The sequence below is a fragment of the Procambarus clarkii genome, chromosome 13 (assembly GCF_040958095.1).
Source record: "Procambarus clarkii isolate CNS0578487 chromosome 13, FALCON_Pclarkii_2.0, whole genome shotgun sequence".
Lineage (NCBI taxonomy): Eukaryota > Metazoa > Arthropoda > Malacostraca > Decapoda > Cambaridae > Procambarus > Procambarus clarkii.
Window position 1 is genome coordinate 32862077 of NC_091162.1, and position 18165 is coordinate 32880241.

Genomic DNA, 18165 nt, shown 5'->3' on the forward strand with positions numbered 1-18165 from the left:
AGGAACTTCAGGAGGGGTAAAAGTCAAAGCACGATAGAGGCGAGAGTGAGGATGCTGTAAGGATCGCACAAGATAGCAAAGACTGTAGTGATCACGGTGATCCTGGAGAGACCGAGAGCCAGTGTCAGCATACAAGCTGAGGGTAGGAGTTGAACGAAAAGCACCAGAACTGAAGTGCAACCCAGTATGGTGCAAAGGATCAAGACGGCGAAGAGTAGAAGGAGAAGCAGAAGAGTATACAGGGCAACCATAATCGAGCTTAGACAGGACGAGAGGAAAGCAAATACTGTAGAGGAGTGTGCGCCTATCCGCTCCCCAAGAAGTATGGGACAAAACCTTAAGTATGTTAAGGGCCTTAGAGCATTCAACACGGAGGTAAGAGACATGGGGCGACCAAGACAAACGAGTGTCAAAGAATAACCCCAAAAGCCTCGTGGAATCTTTGTACTCAAGGGGATGACCATAAAGTGACAAACAGGGATGAAGAACGACCAGCTTCCGAGTAAAAGTCATGGCACAAGTCTTAGTACTAGAGAACTTGAAGCCATGATTGGTGGCCCAAGATGACACGGCATCAATCGCAAGTTGAAGCCGCCGTTGAAGGAGAAGCGAATCATCACCCCGACAGCAAAGAGTAAGATCGTCAACATAAAGAGCAGAGAAGATGCCAGAAGGAAGGGAGGAAAGAAGACCATTGAGGGCAACCAGAAAAAGAGTACTCCTCAGAACACTACCTTGGGGCACACCTTCATACTGCCGAAAAGAGGCAGAGAGTGGCACCAAGCCTGACTCAAAAGGTACAACGAGAGAGAAAGCTTTGAAGGAAGAGAGGGACATTACCACAAGGCCAAAAGAACGAAGTTGGGACAGAATATGGTATCTCCAAGTCGTGTCATAAGCCTTTTCCAGGTCAAAAAGGACAGCAATAACGGAGGTCTTCGCAGCAAAAGCAGTACGAATATAGACCTCAAAGTTCACCAGGACATCAGTCGTGCTGCGGCACTTGCCTAAAACCAAATTGAGAAGGAGAGAGGTGGTGATGGTGTTCCAAGAACCACATTAGACGGACATTTACCATACACTCAAAGAGCTTGCAAACACAACTCGTTAGAGCAATAGGGCGGAAGTCCTTAGGGGACGTACCGAGAGACCCTGGTTTCCGAATAGGGAGTACAATGGCATTGAGCCAGTCCTCAGGAACGGACGACGACTCCCAGACCTGGTTATACAGACTCAGTAAGTAATGAGGCGTGCACGGAGGGAGATGGCGAAGCATCTCAAAATGAACGTCATCCGAGCCCACCCCCGTAGTTCCGCAGAGGGCCAGGGTAGACTGAAGTTCAGAAAGAGGGAAAGGATCATTATAGGGAAGGTGGAGACGAGTGCGGAAATCTAAAGGATAAGATTCAAGAACAGGCTTACGAAAAAGGAAGGATTGAGGAAGATGAGAGCCAGAGCTAACAGAAGAAAAGTGGGAACCCAGTTTGGTCGCGACCTGCACTGGATCCGCCACAAGAGTACCACGGAGGTGGAGAACCGGCGAGACATCCGGAATGAACTTGCCCGCAATCTTGCGGATCTTCTTCCAGATCTGCTGCAGAGGAGTATCGGACGTAATGGTGGAAACATAAGATATCCAACTCACGTTTAGCTGTACGGATGGTCTTACAGGCCACCGCACTTGCCTTCCGAAACAGAATAACAGAATCAGCCGTCTGCCGGCGGCGGTGTTTCTTCCAGGCTGCACGCTTACAGCGGACAGCCCGAGCACAGTCCGCATTCCACCAGGGAACGCACTTTCGTGTGCCCCGGGAGGAAGAGCTAGGAATAGAATGGAGGGCAGCGTTGAAGACAGTGTCATAAAAAAGAAAGAGGGCGCGAGGAAGAGGCAGAGAGGAGAGGTCAGAGAGAGAAGCACAGAGGGTGAAAAGGCACCAGTCAGCCTTGGCAAACTGCCACCTAGGGAAGGAGAGGGGAGGGTGGAAAGAGAAAAAGGAAACGAGGATGGGGAAATGATCACTGTTATGGAGGTCATCAAGAACCTGCCTCATGAAATCTAAGTAAAGGAACGACGAGCAGAGAGAAAGATCAAGACAGGAAAGGGTGCGAGTTCGAGAGTCCACATGAGTGGGCTCGCCAGAATTCAGAAGAGCTAGAGAAGAAGCGAGGACGAACGGTTCGAGAAGACGGCCTCGGGTGTTTGTCAGAACATCACCCCAGAGGGAATGTCGACAGTTGAAATCACCCAAAAGGAGCACCGGCTCTGGCAAGGAGTCCAGGAGGTGCTTAAGATCAGGAAGGGAAAGCGGGACATTTGGGGGGGGAGATAAATGGAACAGACTGTATACCATTTACCCACAAAAACACAGGCAGCAGAACAATGGATAGGTGACGGAAGAAGTAGGGGGGACGAAGGGAATATCAGATCGAAATAAGAGAGCAGTAGAATTACGGGCCCCAGCAAGAGGGAGAAAGAAAGGAATAACCACGAAAGTGACCAGGACGAGCACCAAGCATGGGTTCCTAGAGACAAACGCAAAGCGGTGAAAACTGTGTAATTAGAAGTTGGAGTTCATGGAAGTTGGCATAAAATCCATGAATATTCCACTGAAGAATAGACAATACCAAAGAGAAAGGACAGTAATAGAGAACAAGAAATAAAGGTATAGAAGAACACAGTTTATTAAAGAATCTCAGGAGCAGGGCCAGGATCAGGGTCAGGAGCAGGGTCGGCAAAATCAGGGTTAGGTGGCATGGGTAAACTTAGTAAGGATAGAGGGAAGGGAGCAAGAGGACAGACCAGAGGCGAACTGACGGGGTCCGGAGGGGGAGGAGGCAACTGAGAGGGGCAGGCAAGGACAGCTGGAGGAGGGGGGGGGGCCAGAAGGCAGGGAGTGCGCCTCAGCAAGGGTAGCAACCGAGAGGGAATCGGGGGCGAAAGAAACCTCCATATCTGGGACAGGGGGTTCGACCACTGAAATGGGAGGGGATGTAGTGACAGTCAGAGGGAGGGGGTGAGGAAGACAGCAAAGCCTTCTTACCCACTGGAGAGGAAGAAGGAGAGGAGCCAGGCTTATGTTTCTGACTCGAAGAGACAGGCGTTCCAGTAACAACGTACCGGGCGACAGACTCAATGGTCTCAGCAGAAGAGGAGCGGGAGCGAATAACACAAAGATTGCTGGGAGGATGGTGGATATCAGCCTGGACAGACAGGTGGCGTGGAGGGTCAAGAGACTGGCGGGAGGGTCGGGAAGAAAGAGTGGGGGGAGATGGGGAAGAAGACAATGGAGATATGGTGGACTGGGTAGGAAGGGGGGAAACCCCAGATGGAGAACCAGGAGGGAGACCATCTCGGACAGGAGGCAAAGGAATAGGGAAGGAGGTGGTGGGTGTGGTCGGGTTTAAGGCCTGGAAACGGTTGTGAGACTGAGGAAGGTGGGAAGGACGAGGAGAGGTAGAACGCAACACGCGAGCGTAGGGTACGCCCGCAAAAGGGGCGAGACGACGAACTTGGCGTCTCGCTTCAGGAAAAGACAGACGATCACGGTGCTTCAAGTTGAGGACGGCTTCTTCGAGTTTGTAGTGTACACCCGAGCGTGAGAAAGTAGGGTGGGCCTCACCGCAATTGAGGCAGCGAGCCTGGGGAGAAGTGCACTCGGACTTAGAATGACTATCGTCTCCACACATGGGGCATGGATACACAGTACTGGTGCATTTGAGGACACCGTGCCCGAACTTCCAACACTTATTGCAAAGTCTAGGAGAGGGAATGTACTCCTGAACGGAGCATCTGGCACCAGCAAGAATAATAGAGGGCGGAAGGGTCCTAATATCAAAGGTGATTTTTACAACTCGAAGGGGCTGACAGCGACGACCACGAGGGGGTCGAGTAAACGTGTCCACCTGGAGGACAGAATGGCCTTGGGCTTCGAGGATATATTTAATATCCTCATGGCAATCTTTGAAGTCCTGAACACCAGTTGCAGCATGGTGTGGGAGAAGAACAGTGCCAACACTGGCATTTAACCGAGTGTTTTTGGAGACCCGAACAGGGGTCTCTCCAATGCAGGACAAAACGGCTAAGCGAGTAGCTGCATCCTGAGGAGCAGCAGCGATGACACACGTACTGTAACTGGTGGAGTTAAAAGTAACAGAGGCATCTACTGAATCAACAAGGTGTTTATGGAGGGAGAAATCGTCAGGAGGAGTAGAATCCAGATGGTGGAGATCAAAGTATTTAGCCCATGTAGCGGGACCAAACAAGGCGTTGTAAGTACTATTATGGGAAAGGATCGTGCGAGTGCGGCCGTGGCGGGAACGGCGTTGAGAACCCCCAGAGAAAGAGGGGGTAAAAGGTGCAGTAGTCACAATGAGAGACGAAGCCGTGCCAGGGGACGAGGTGGTCACCACTGGGGGCTGGGGACTCGACCCTACCACAGAGGGAGGGAGGGGAGCTGAGGGGAGTAGTCAGGTTGGCGGGGCCCAATGCAGCAGGGGCTACAGGGCCTGGTCTTCCAACACAGTCCGACTCGGGGGCTTGGTCACGCACCCCACGAGCCTGAGAAAGTACAAGGGAAACATTATCAGCCATGAAAACGAGGAAAAACTTTCATTCACGAATGTGCCCCCACACCCACCATGGAGCCACAATTAGAGGCAGGACACCCAACAAGAAGCTATCGCCGATCTTGCCAGGGCCCCCCAGGGGTGCGTCATGAGTATACACCCCACAAACGCCACCTTAAGAACCGTGAGTCCGTCGAGAGCGGGTTCAACAACGAAAGGAGGATTGACAATAAAAGGGTCCCCTCGCTTGAGACGTTTGGTACTACAGTTCTACAGGTTCAAGAGTATGCCTTCTCAAACACCCGGACGTCAAAACAAAAGAAGGTTGAAAGAATAATCAAAACAGGCAAAAGGTGAACACGAAATGACAATTTGATAGGAGAAGAGGGGGGAGAAAATTGAAACACGAGTAAAAGGAAAAGGGGCCTGGCAAAATTGGTAAAGGCGGCAGCAGCAAGAGCATAAGGCTGCAAAAGGACAGAGGACTTGCCCATGGAGCATCACACTCCAGCAGCTGCCCACCAAGTCCCCTCACGACGACAACGGCCAGACAGGGAGGGGGTGTACAAAATGAAATCTTCAGGGAACCAGACACAATAAGAATTCCAGAGAACAACATAGAGCACATAGAGGTGTCTAGAGACAAAGTGGAAAAAATGCTCAAGGAGATAAGTAAGAACAATGCAGTTGGTCCAGATGGAGTTACACCATGGGTTCACAGAGAATATGCAACTGAGCTCAGCATTCCACTTCAACTGATTTTTCAGGCATCCCTGTGTACAGGAGTTGTAGCCGAGGTGTAGAAAAAGGCAACCATAGTTCCAATCTACAAAAGTGGCAGCAGGGAAGACCCCCTCAATTATAGACCTGAATCATTGACAAGTGTAATAGTCAAAATATTGGAAAAAATAATTAAAACTAAATGGGTAGAGCACCTGGAGAAAAATTATAATATCAGACAGACAGTATGGTTTTCAATCTGGAAGATCCTGTGTAATGAATTTACTCAGTTTTTATGATCAAGCCACAGAGATTTTACAGGAAAGAGATGGTTAGGTTAACTGCATCTATCTGGACCTAAAAAAGGCTTTCTACAGAGTTCCACAAAAGAGGTTGTTCTGGAAACTGGAAAATATTGGAGAGTTGACGGGTAAGCTTCTAACATGGATGAAAAATTTTCTGACTGATAGAAAATTAAGGGCAGTAATCAGAGGCAATGTATCGGACTGGAGAAATGTCACTAGAGGAGTACCACAGGGTTCAGTTCTTGCACCGGTGATGTTCATTGTCTACATAAATGATTTACCAGATGGAATACAGAATTATATGAACATGTTTGCTGATGATGCTAAGATAATAGGAAGGATAAGAAACTTAGATGATTGTCATGCCCTTCAAGAAGATCTGGACAAATGCCTCTCCTCTCCACCCCCAAACCTTTCCTACTCCCCCGAGCCCTCCTCCTTACTCTTATTAACCACCCCAAGCCCCCCCCCTTCTCCCCCCACCCTAAGCCCTCCCTTCTCCCCCACCCCCCTATCCCCTCCCTTCTCCCCCACTCCCCTAAGCCCTCCCTTTTCCCCCACCCCCCTAAGCCCTCCCTTTCCCCCCACCCCCCTAAGCCCTCTCTTTTCCCCCATCCCCCTAAACCCTCTCTTTTCCCCCACCCCCCTAAGCCCTCTTTTTTCCCCCACCCCCCTATGCCCTCCCTTTACCCCCACCCCCTAAGCCCTCTCTTTTCCCCTACCCTACAAGCTCTCCTTTCTCCCCCTCCCCCCCAAGCACTCCTTTCCCCCCACCCCCAAGTCTGCCCTCCCCCTCCCCTAGTCCTCCCTCCTCCCTTACCCCTCCAAGCACCCCTCTTTTCCCAACTCCCCAAACCCTCCCTTCTCCCCCACCCCTCCAAGTCCTTTCTTCGCCCCCACCTTCGCCAAAAAAGATCCTCCCAGTCCCCTCACAACCCTGGTCCCCACTACCCTCTTCCCAACCCGGATCCCCCAGGTTTACCAGCTCCAGTGGAATCAACAGGAACTCAGGATGGACAGAAATGAGTCAGATTCAAGGTGATGTACTCGAACATAGATGGGATTTCAAGCAAGGCAAGTGAACTTAGAGAAAGAGCACAAGAAGTAAACTGAGATGTAATTGGACTCATGGAAACAAAACTCTCAGAAATCATAACGAATGTGGTGTTCCCCCAAGACTACACTGTAATAAGGAAAGAGAGGGATGGTAGGGGAGGAGGTGGAGTGGCCCTACTAATGAGAAAGGAATGGAGTTTCAAGGAGATGGTTATCCCAGGCTGCGAGAGGTTTAGAGACTACATAACAGGCACCATGACGATGGGAGGACCAAGAGTAGTAGTAGCAGTGATATATAACCCTCCACTAAACGAGACGACCCTGGGAAGAGTATGACAGAAACAACATCGCAGTTAACAACATAATTGAGAGGGCAGCCTCTGCTGCCTGTAGAATTCGATCCCATCTGCTCATCATGGGGGACTTCAATCATGGAAGGATAGACTGGGAGAACTAGGAACCGCATGGAGGAGAGGAAACATGGGAGAGCTAAACTACTGGAGGTGGCAACAACTTTTTAAGCCAGCATGTCAGAGAACCCACAAAAATGAGGGGAAACGATGAACCAGCGAGACTCGACCTAGTCTTCACTCTGAATGACTCCAACATAAGGGAAATTGACTTCGAGGCCCCAGTGGGAATGAGCGATCTCAGTGTACTAACATTTGAGTATCTGGTCGAAGAAGGGTTAAGGAACTCGAGAAAGGGAGCTGAAAGTAAAAGGCTAACATTCCGTTGGGGAAATTACGAGGAGATAAGAAAATTCCTAACGGATGTAACTTGGGAAACAGAGCTCAGGGGAAAGACGGCCCAAGACATGATGGAATACATCACGCAGCAAAAGTGTAAGGAGGCAGCAGAAAAGTTTATCTCGGCCCAAAAGTTAAAAAATTAAATGCAGATGAGAACCCCATTTTTTAATCAGAGATGTAAGCTAGCTAAGCAACTAAGTAAAAGAGCGCGGAGAAACTACAGAAATAACAGGACACTTGAGAGTAGAGGATACCAAAGAGCCAGGAATGAATACGTCAGGGTGAGAAAAGAGGCAGAAGGACAATATGAAAATGACACAGCAAACAAGGCTAAGACTCAACCTAAACTACTGCATAGCCACATCAGGAGAACGACAGCAGTGATGGAACAGGTAATGAAACTGAGGATAGGGGCAGACAGATTCACTACAAACGACAAAGAAGTGTGCGAGGATCTCAATAAGAAATTCCAGGAAGCCTTCACATTAGAGCAAGGAGAAGTTAAAGATATAAAAGAAGGACTAGTTAACCAGACACCACTAGAGGAATTTGAGATTACCAGTAGGGATGTAAGACAGCTTTTGCCAGAGTTGGATGTGACAAAGACTATAGGCCCGGATGGAATATTGCCATGGATACTAAAGGAAGGAGCAGAAGTACTGTGCCTGCCACTCTCCATGGTGTATAACAAATCACTGGTAACAGGTGAACTGTCAGAAATTTGGAAGACGGCAAACGTAGTCCCGATATACAAGAAGGGGAATAGACAGGAGGCACTTTATTACAGGCCAGTGTCCCTAACTTGCATACCATGCAAGTTATTGGAGAAAATTGTGCAAAAAAAGCTAGTGGAATATCTGGAGCAAAGGAACTTTGTGACACGACACCGATATGGTTTCAGGGATGGCAAGTCATGCCTCACAGAATTAACACTTTCGCCCGGGCATGACGCAGCATTGCGTCATCCGTTTACTGTCGGTAATTCCGGGGATGACGCAGCATTGCGTCATCCACTTTAAATAATCGCCAAAAATCAGGTTTTTATCCGATTTTTTTGGGACTGGTTTTAAAATGCGCGCCGATGTCTTCCCATTTTCTTTGTTGAGCCTCGTGGCCCTCAGGCGGCTTGGCACATGCCGTGGGCCCATTGTTTTCGCTCCACTGTTGTGACCAATGTCGCCTCCCCTCGCATCTCAAACGTGTGAACATTTCGGCTATTTTCCGTGGCTATATTTCTTACTGCGGCTTTAGAAACTATCTACGCTTACTCCACGATGGATAGTGATCATGAACAAGGCCCTTCCAGGAAGAAAATTGCGAAAGAAAGGCTTGAAAAGGGCGGGAATTGGGAGTGTAGCTGGAAGGCGTCTGAGCGCTCACTCGCGGCTAACGCATGGCCCGTCTTCAACTCGTCGGCGGTTGGAGCGTGACCAGGTTTTTTTATTTTATATGCTAATGTTCCTCTAGAGAATTCTATTGCGAACCCATTGAGACCAAAATGAAAGACCTAGGACAAAAATTGAGGTGACCAGAGTGAAAATAGTGAAAACATTTTATCGCATTTGCGTGCTCCTGGGTAACTCGTTCGCACTTTCTCTGTTCGCTGCGGGGTAACTAGCCGGGCTTTTGGAGTTTATATGCATTTAGTGCTGTAGAGAATTCTATTGCGAACACAATGATACCAAATTTAATCTCGTAGGACGAGAATTAAGGTGACAAAGTTGAAGAGAGTATACACTTTTCATAATTTACGCGCTCTCCCGTGACACCCTGGGTCCCATATCGCACAGTTGAGGGGTGGCGCGCGGGGTACGCCAAAGTGTTAATCGAATTTATGATCAGGCAACAAGAATCAGGCAGGAAAGAGAGGGGTGTGCAGACTGCATATTTTTGGATTGCCAGAAAGCCTTTGACACAGTACAACATCAGAAACTAGTGGAAAAGCTGGAGATGCAGGCAGGAGTGAAAGGGAAGGTACTCCATTGGGTAAGGGAGTACCTAAGTAACAGAAGACAGCGAGTCACTGTGAGGGGTGAGGTCTCAGATTGGCAAGACATCACCAGTGGAGTCCCGCAGATTCAGTCCTTGGACCCATATGGTTTCTGATATATGTAAATGATCTACCAGAGAGTATAGAATCATTCCCTTCATTGTTTGCTGATGATACAAAAATTATAAGGAGGATTAAGACGGAGGAAGACAGTATGAGGCTACAAGATGACCTAGACTGAATGAATGGTCCAACAAATGTCTACTAAAGTTCAACCCGAGTAAATGAAACGTAATGAAACTAGGCAGTGGAAACAGGAGGCCAGACACAAGATACAGAATGGGAGATGAAGTCCTTCATGAAACAGATAGAGAGAAAGAGCTAGGAGTTCATATCACACCAAACCTGTCTCCTGAAGCCCACATGACAAGATTAACATCTGCGGTGTATGCGAGGCTGGTTAACATCAGAACTGCCATCAGTAACCTGTGTAAGGAATCATTCAGGACCTTGTATACCAAATATGCAAGACCAATCCTGGAGTATGCAGCCCCAGCATGGAATCTGTACTTTGTCAAGCACAAGGTTGAAGCTGGAAAAAGTTCAGAGGTATGCCACTAGGCTAGTCCCAAAACTAAGAGATATGAGTTACGAGGAAAGGCTGCATGAAATGCACCTCACGACACTGGAAGACAAGAGTAAGAGGAGACATGATCACTACCTACAAAATTCTCAGACGAATTGACAGGGTAAATAAAGATAAACTGTTTAATACAGATGGTACGCAAACAAGGGGACACAGGTGGAAACTAAGTACCCAAATGAGCCACAGAGACATTAGAAAGAACTTTTTCAGTGTCAGGGTAGTTAACAGATAAAATGCATTAGGCAGTGATGTGGTGGAGGCTGACTCCATACACAGTTTCAAATATAGATATGATAGAGCCCAGTAGGCTCAGGAATCTGTACACCAGTTGATTGACAGTTGAGAGGCGGGATCAAAGAGCCAGAGCTCAACCCCCGCAAACACAAATAGGCAAGTACACCCTGGCCACCAGACACTTAGTCCACTGCACACCCTGGCCACCAGACACTCAACCCACTGCACACCCTGGCCCCCAGACACTCAGCCCACTGCACACCCTGGCCACCAGACACTCAGTCCACTGCACACCCTGGCCACCAGACACTCGGCCCACTGCACACCCTGACCACCAGACATTCAGCCCACTGCACACCCTGGCCCCCAGACATTCAGCCCACTGCACACCCTGACCACCAGACATTCAGCCCACTGCACACCCTGGCCACCAGACATTCAGCCCACTGAACACCCTGGCCACCAGACACTCAGTCCACTGCACACCCTGGCCACCAGACACTCGGCCCACTGCACACCCTGACCACCAGACATTCAGTCCACTGCACACCCTGGCCACCAGACACTCGGCCCACTGCACACCCTGACCACCAGACATTCGGCCCACTGCACACCCTGACCACCAGACATTCAGCCCACTGCACACCCTGGCCACCAGACACTCAGCCCACTGCACACCCTGTCCCCCAGACACTCAGCCCACTGCACACCCTGGCCACCAGACACTCAACCCACTGCACACCCTGGCCACCAGACACTCAGCCCACTGCACACCCTGGCCCCCAGACACTCAGCCCACTGCACACCCTGGCCACCAGACACTCAGCCCACTGCACACCCTGGCCACCAGACACTCAGTCCACAGCACACCCTGGGCCACCAGACACTCAGCCCACTGCACACCCTGGCCACCAGACACTCAGTCCACTGCACACCCTGGCCACCAGACACTCAGTCCACTGCACACCCTGGCCACCAGACACTCAGTCCACTGCACACCCTGGCCACCAGACACTCAGTCCACTGCACACCCTGGCCACCAGACACTCAGTCCACTGCACACCCTGGCCACCAGACACTCAGTCCACTGCACACCCTGGCCACCAGACACTCAGTCCACTGCACACCCTGACCACCAGACATTCAGCCCACTGCACACCCTGACCACCAGACACTCAGTCCACTGCACACCCTGACCACCAGACATTCAGCCCACTGCACACCCTGACCACCAGACATTCAGCCCACTGCACACCCTGGCCACCAGACACTCAGCCCACTGCACACCCTGACCACCAGACACTCAGTCCACTGCACACCCTGGCCACCAGACACTCAGTCCACTGCACACCCTGGCCACCAGACACTCAGTCCACTGCACACCCTGGCCACCAGACACTCAGTCCACTGCACACCCTGACCACCAGACATTCAGCCCACTGCACACCCTGGCCCCCAGACATTCAGCCCACTGCACACCCTGGCCCCCAGACACTCAGTCCACTGCACACCCTGACCACCAGACATTCAGCCCACTGCACACCCTGGCCACCAGACATTCAGCCCACTGCACACCCTGGCCACCAGACACTCAGCCCACTGCACACCCTGGCCACCAGACACTCGGCCCACTGCACACCCTGGCCACCAGACACTCAGCCCACTGCACACCCTGGCCACCAGACACTCAGCCCACTGCACACCCTGGTCATGGGTCCGTCTAATTACCCAAAGCTACCCAAACTTACTCAAAGCTACACAAAGCTTTGTAGCATTACGTTGGTATTGACCAAATTGTAATTTTGTATAATGTAATCATTATAATGTTGGTGCTCAATGAAGAACATGAAACACATTTTTACTCCGAAAAAGTATCATTTCATAATGAAATTAGACGAAAATAAGAAGCTGGTGACGCCAAATCAAGTCGACGGTCCAAGCGACAACGTTTGCTGGCATATGAGCCTCCTGTACCTACCTAACCTAACCAACCTATCCAAACATAACCTAACCTACCAAACCTAACCTATCCAAACATAACTTAATATAACCTCTAGGCAATAATATATCTTGAATGATTTGTTCATCTTGGATAAGTCGCTCCACAACACTGTTGTTTGGATCGTCGACTTCCTAGGGCCTCTCATGCCACTTAGTTTCATCTAATTTCGTTATAAATTTATATTATTTTAGAGTAAAAATATGTTTTTTTATGTTCTACATTCAACACCAACAATATAGTGAGTAAACATATCATATTTCTTCATTATTTACATAATGCTAGGAAGCTTTGAGTTAATTTGGGTAGCTTTGGGTACTTAGACGGACTACCTGGCCAACATACACTCAACCCACTGTACACCCTGGCCACCAGACACTCAACCCACTGTACACCCTGGCCACCAGATACTCAACCCACTGTACACCCTGGCCACCAGACACTCAACCCACTGTACACCCTGGCCACCAGACACTCAACCCACTGTACACCCTGGCCACCAGACACTCAACCCACTGTACACCCTGGCCACCAGACACTCAACCCACTGTACACCCTGGCCACCAGACACTCAACCCACTGTACACCCTGGCCACCAGGCACTCAACCTGGGTCTGTCTAATTACCCAAAGCTACTCAACACTTCCTAAAAAGCTATCCAAAGCTTCTTAACATTATGTTAGTACAAATACAAATATTTATTCAGGTAAAGTACATACATACAAGGTGAAATACAAAAGTTGATGGAGTTATAGATAGAGCTAGTACATACAATGCCTAAAGCCACTATTACGCAAATCGTTTCGGGCAGGAAAGCACTAAAACTAAAACTTAATACTAATTGAGAATAAAGCATAAATTGTGTTGAGAAAAAATCAGACAAAAATGAAAAAAAGGGGGGGGGGAACATGGCAGAAAAAAAAAAAAAAATTACAATTTGGTCAACAAACAGCATTGTTTAAAATCGTAGACATGGGTAGACATTTAGGGGTGAGGTAGGTTACATTGAGTTAATTAGGTAGTACTTAGTTTTTATCTTAAACTGGTTGGGAGAGATAGTTTTTAACATAATTGGGAAGGTCATTCCACATTCGAGGTCCCTTGATTTGTAAAGCATTTCTAGTTTGACTAAGTCGTACTCTTGGAATATCAAATAGGTATTTGTTTCTGGTGTGGTGCTCATGGGATCTGTTACAACCTTCTAGGAAGCTTTTAAGGTCAGGATTGACATTACAGTTCAGCATTTTATATATATAAAATACACATGAGAGGATGTGCAGTGACTTAATATCTAACATATTCAGAGATTTGAGTAAGGGTACCGAGTGATGTCTGTGGCCAGAGTTAGATATTGTCCTAATAGCAGCTTTGTGTTGAGTAATTAGAGAACGTAAAAGATTTTGGGTAGTAAAACCCCAAGCACAAATACCATAGTTGAGATAAGGATAGATGAGAGAGTAATAAAGTGTCACCAGGGCAGGGCGGGGTACATAATATCTGATCTTAGAAAGAATGCCAACAGTTTTTGAAACTTTTTTTGATATATTTAGAATGTGTCCCTGGAATGTAATCAGGGTGATTACCTGAATGTAATCAGGGTGATCACCACACCAGTAATGAATAAATATATTTATATAATGAATAAATGAATAATAATGAGTAATGAATAAATATATATATTTATTCATTATAATGTTGGTGCTGAATGTAGAACATGAAATATATATTTATACTCTGAAAAAGTATCATTTCATAACGAAATTGGACAAAAATAAGCTCCTGGTGACGCCAAAGCAAGTCAACGGTCCAAGCGACAACGTTGTGGAGCAACTTATCCAGGACACAATGTTGCTTGGAGTGTGTTTGCTGGCATATCAGCCTTTTGTACTACCTAACCTAACCTACCCAAACCTAACCTAACAAAACTTAACCTAACTAACTAAAGCTAACCTAACTAAACCTAACTTAATATAACCTGAAGGCAACAATATATCTTGGATAAGTCGCTCCACAACATTGTCGTTTGGAGCGTTGACTTCCTATGGCCTCTCATGCAACTTAGTTTTATCTAATTTCGTTATAAACATATATTATTTCAGAGTAAAAAGGAGTTTTTTCATGTTCTATCTTCAGCACCAACGTTATAATGAGTAATATATCCTATTTCTTTATTACTTACATAATACTAGGAAGCTTTGGGTAGTTTTGAATAGATTTGGGTAATTCGATGGACCGCTCAGCCCATTGCACACCCTGGGCCACCAGACACTCGGCCCACTGCACACCCTGGGCCACCAGACACTCGGCCCACCCTGGGCCACCAGACACTCGGCCGACCCTGGGCCACCAGACACTCGGCCCACCCTGGGCCACCAGACACTCGGCCCACCCTGGGCCACCAGACACTCGGCCCACCCTGGGCCACCAGACACTCGGCCCACCCTGGGCCACCAGACACTCGGCCCACTGCACACCCTGGGCCACCAGACACTCGGCCCACTGCAAACCCTGGGCCACTAGACACTCGGCCCACTGCACACCCTGGGCCACCAGACACTCGGCCCACTGCACACCCTGGCCACCAGACACTCGGCCCACTGCACACCCTGGGCTACCAGACACTCGGCTCACAGCACACCCTGGCCACCAGACACTCGGCTCACAGCACACCCTGGCCACCAGACACTCGGCTCACAGCACACCCTGGCCACCAGACACTCGGCTCACAGCACACCCTGGGCCACCAGACACTCGCCTCACAGCACACCCTGGCCACCAGATACTCGGCCCACTGCACACCCTGGGCCACCAGACACTCGCCTCACAGCACACCCTGGGCCACCAGATACTCGGCCCACTGCACACCCTGGCCACCAGACACTCGGCCCACTGCACACCCTGGCCACCAGACACTCGGCCCACTGCACACCCTGACCACCAGACACTCGGCCCACTGCACACCCTGACCACCAGACACTCGGCTCACTGCACACCCTGGCCACCAGACACTCGGCTCACTGCACACCCTGGCCACCAGACACTCGGCCCACTGCACACCCTGGCCACCAGACACTCGGCCCACTGCACACCCTGGCCACCAGACACTCGGCCCACTGCACACCCTGGCCACCAGACACTCAGCTCACTGCACACCCTGGCCACCAGACACTCGGCTCACTGCACACCCTGGGCCACCAGACACTCGCCTCACAGCACACCCTGGCCACCAGACACTCGGCCCAGTGCACACCCTGGCCACCAGACACTCGGCTCACTGCACACCCTGGCCACCAGACACTCGGCTCACAGCACACCCTGGCCACCAGACACTCGGCCCACTGCACACCCTGGCCACCAGACACTCGGCCCACTGCACACCCTGGGCCACCAGACACTCAACCCAATGCACACCCTGGCCACCAGACACTCGGCTCACAGCACACCCTGGCCACCAGACACTCGGCTCACAGCACACCCTGGCCACCAGACACGGCTCACAGCACACCCTGGCCACCAGACACTCAGCTCACAGCACACCCTGGCCACCAGACACTCGGCTCACAGCACACCCTGGCCACCAGACACTCGGCTCACAGCACACCCTGGCCACCAGACACTTGGCTCACAGCACACCCTGGCCACCAGACACTCGGCTCACAGCACACCCTGGCCACCAGACACTTGGCTCACAGCACACCCTGGTCACCAGACACTCGGCTCACAGCACACCCTGGCCACCAGACACTCGGCTCACAGCACACCCTGGCCACCAGACACTCGGCTCACAGCACACCCTGGCCACCAGACACTCGGCTCACAGCACACCCTGGCCACCAGACACTCGGCTCACAGCACACCCTGGCCACCAGACACTCGGCTCACAGCACACCCTGGCCACCAGACACTTGGCTCACAGCACACCCTGGTCACCAGACACTCGGCTCACAGCACACCCTGGTCACCAGACACTCGGCTCACAGCACACCCTGGTCACCAGACACTCGGCTCACAGCACACCCTGGCCACCAGACACTTTGCTCACAGCACAGCCTGGTCACCAGACACTCGGCTCACAGCACACCCTGGCCACCAGACACTCGGCCCAATGCACACCCTGGTCACCAGACACTCGGCTCACAGCACACCCTGGCCACCAGGAAGCCCGCCCACCATTCACAACCATAACCCCTCCCTCATCCATTACTAATCACCCCTAGGAACGTCGTCTGCTTTCCCGCGCTGTCACACAATGTAAACACTGCAGACGAATTCCTCTCAACCATCGCTAGCTGCCACTTCCCACTTACCGAAGTCCATTAAAGAGCTGTTTTGACTTCTCCAGCAGGTGACAAAATTCGTTTACAATTTTGCGCTCCTGTTCGTCCATTTCAGCCATGGTAGCTGAGGTAAGGAGGCAGCGCGGCTGTCATGAACCACCTCGCCAGCTCCGCCACCGTCTACACTAGTTACCGCCCCGGCTGGCCCCTCCACTCCAACTTCTCACAACGCTACTTTACAACCTCTCCGCTCTCCTCCTCAACCTCAATCTCTCCTTAAATTAATTTGTTGAGCATATGTTTGGCTAAATTGAGTTTACTTGGGCAAGTTATACGATGTATTGCGAGGGGAACTAGCAGGGAGGGGAACTAGCGGGGATCGAGGTAGGTGGCGCCAAGTCTCCTTGGAAAACTTGTCTGCCGGTTCTTCATTGCGACCTTGTGAGTGGCTGTCTCCTCACCGCTGGTCATGTCTCTTCATGTTTCCTCCACCACACTCACAAGGCCCAATGTAGTCTCCCTTAAAGTTCAGTCCCACACAAGAACAAGTGGACCCAACTTAATTGGAATCATTTTAAGGTCTGGTTTATTGATCCACATGTTTGTGTTTTGAAATGATAAGTTGGATGCGGTGATGATGTACTTATTCTTTTAACATTATAATATGTAATATAGCACTAGGCGTCTTAAACATTGCAGGAACACATTTTATCTTTTTTGTATAGCCCAATATTGGCATTTAATCGAAATATTTTAATGTACTTCCAGCAGCTGTAGTACATGCTATATGCTGTATATAATAATTAATTTGCAATAATGTACAATGTGTTGGTGAGATTACATAAGATTGGTATTTTTACATGCATGCAAAACCACTAACACGCATAGCGTTTCGGGCATATGGACTGCGCTGAGCTTTTGATTAGGTACCATGCATGTGGAAGACTCCCTAGGAATTACAAGCACCTGAAATAAATGGCAAATTACTACAATGAATAAAACAAAGAAAGCAAAGGGTCGTCCTAAGTGAAAACGACTCTGGAGAAATGTGGTAAGCAAGATACCGTAATTAAGGTTCTATCCTAGGGCAGAATATGCCTAAATACTTTGGCATACTCAAAGCAATCAACAAGAAACATGAATATGAAAAAAAAAACTTTGGATTGACCTAGTTGCAAAGGAAGTAGTTAAGAGGCACGTACACGTCAATGTTTACCAGTATAATAATTTCAATTTCTTTCTTTATTATGCACCCCATACCCATCCTTTAGCGGTGGTGTAAAGGCTGATATATATATACATATACATACACATACATATTTAATCACCTACACAAATACACACATCAATAATTTTTTGTATCATAAGTGACTCAACAAGAGGCTTACAACAGTCATTATAAAAGGCACTTTACATCTATAGTAAGTCATACAGATACTAGTCTTGTTGCACACCCACCCAACTGTGCGACAGCTTTACAGTCATGTGCATGCATTACTTACAGTAATCAAATTTTGGATACTTCGCTAAGATTTCGGACAGCACATCCATTATGAATGAAGTACTTACACATTTTTTGGACACCTTTTGATGATGTTATCTCTAGGGTCAAACTTAATC

The 18165-nt window shown here is 49.4% G+C and overlaps 1 protein-coding gene across 1 annotated transcript in view; it reads right to left on the bottom strand.

Annotated features, from left to right (window-relative positions):
- LOC123757286 (protein SCAI) overlaps positions 1–16974 on the bottom strand; it is a 179871-nt gene extending 162897 nt beyond the window's left edge. The window contains exon 1 of the mRNA XM_069324084.1: positions 16576–16974. Coding sequence (XP_069180185.1) covers positions 16576–16664 — 89 coding nt within the window. The 5' untranslated portion in view covers positions 16665–16974. The remainder of the gene's footprint in view (positions 1–16575) is intronic.
- Positions 16975–18165: the final 1191 nt, after the last annotated feature.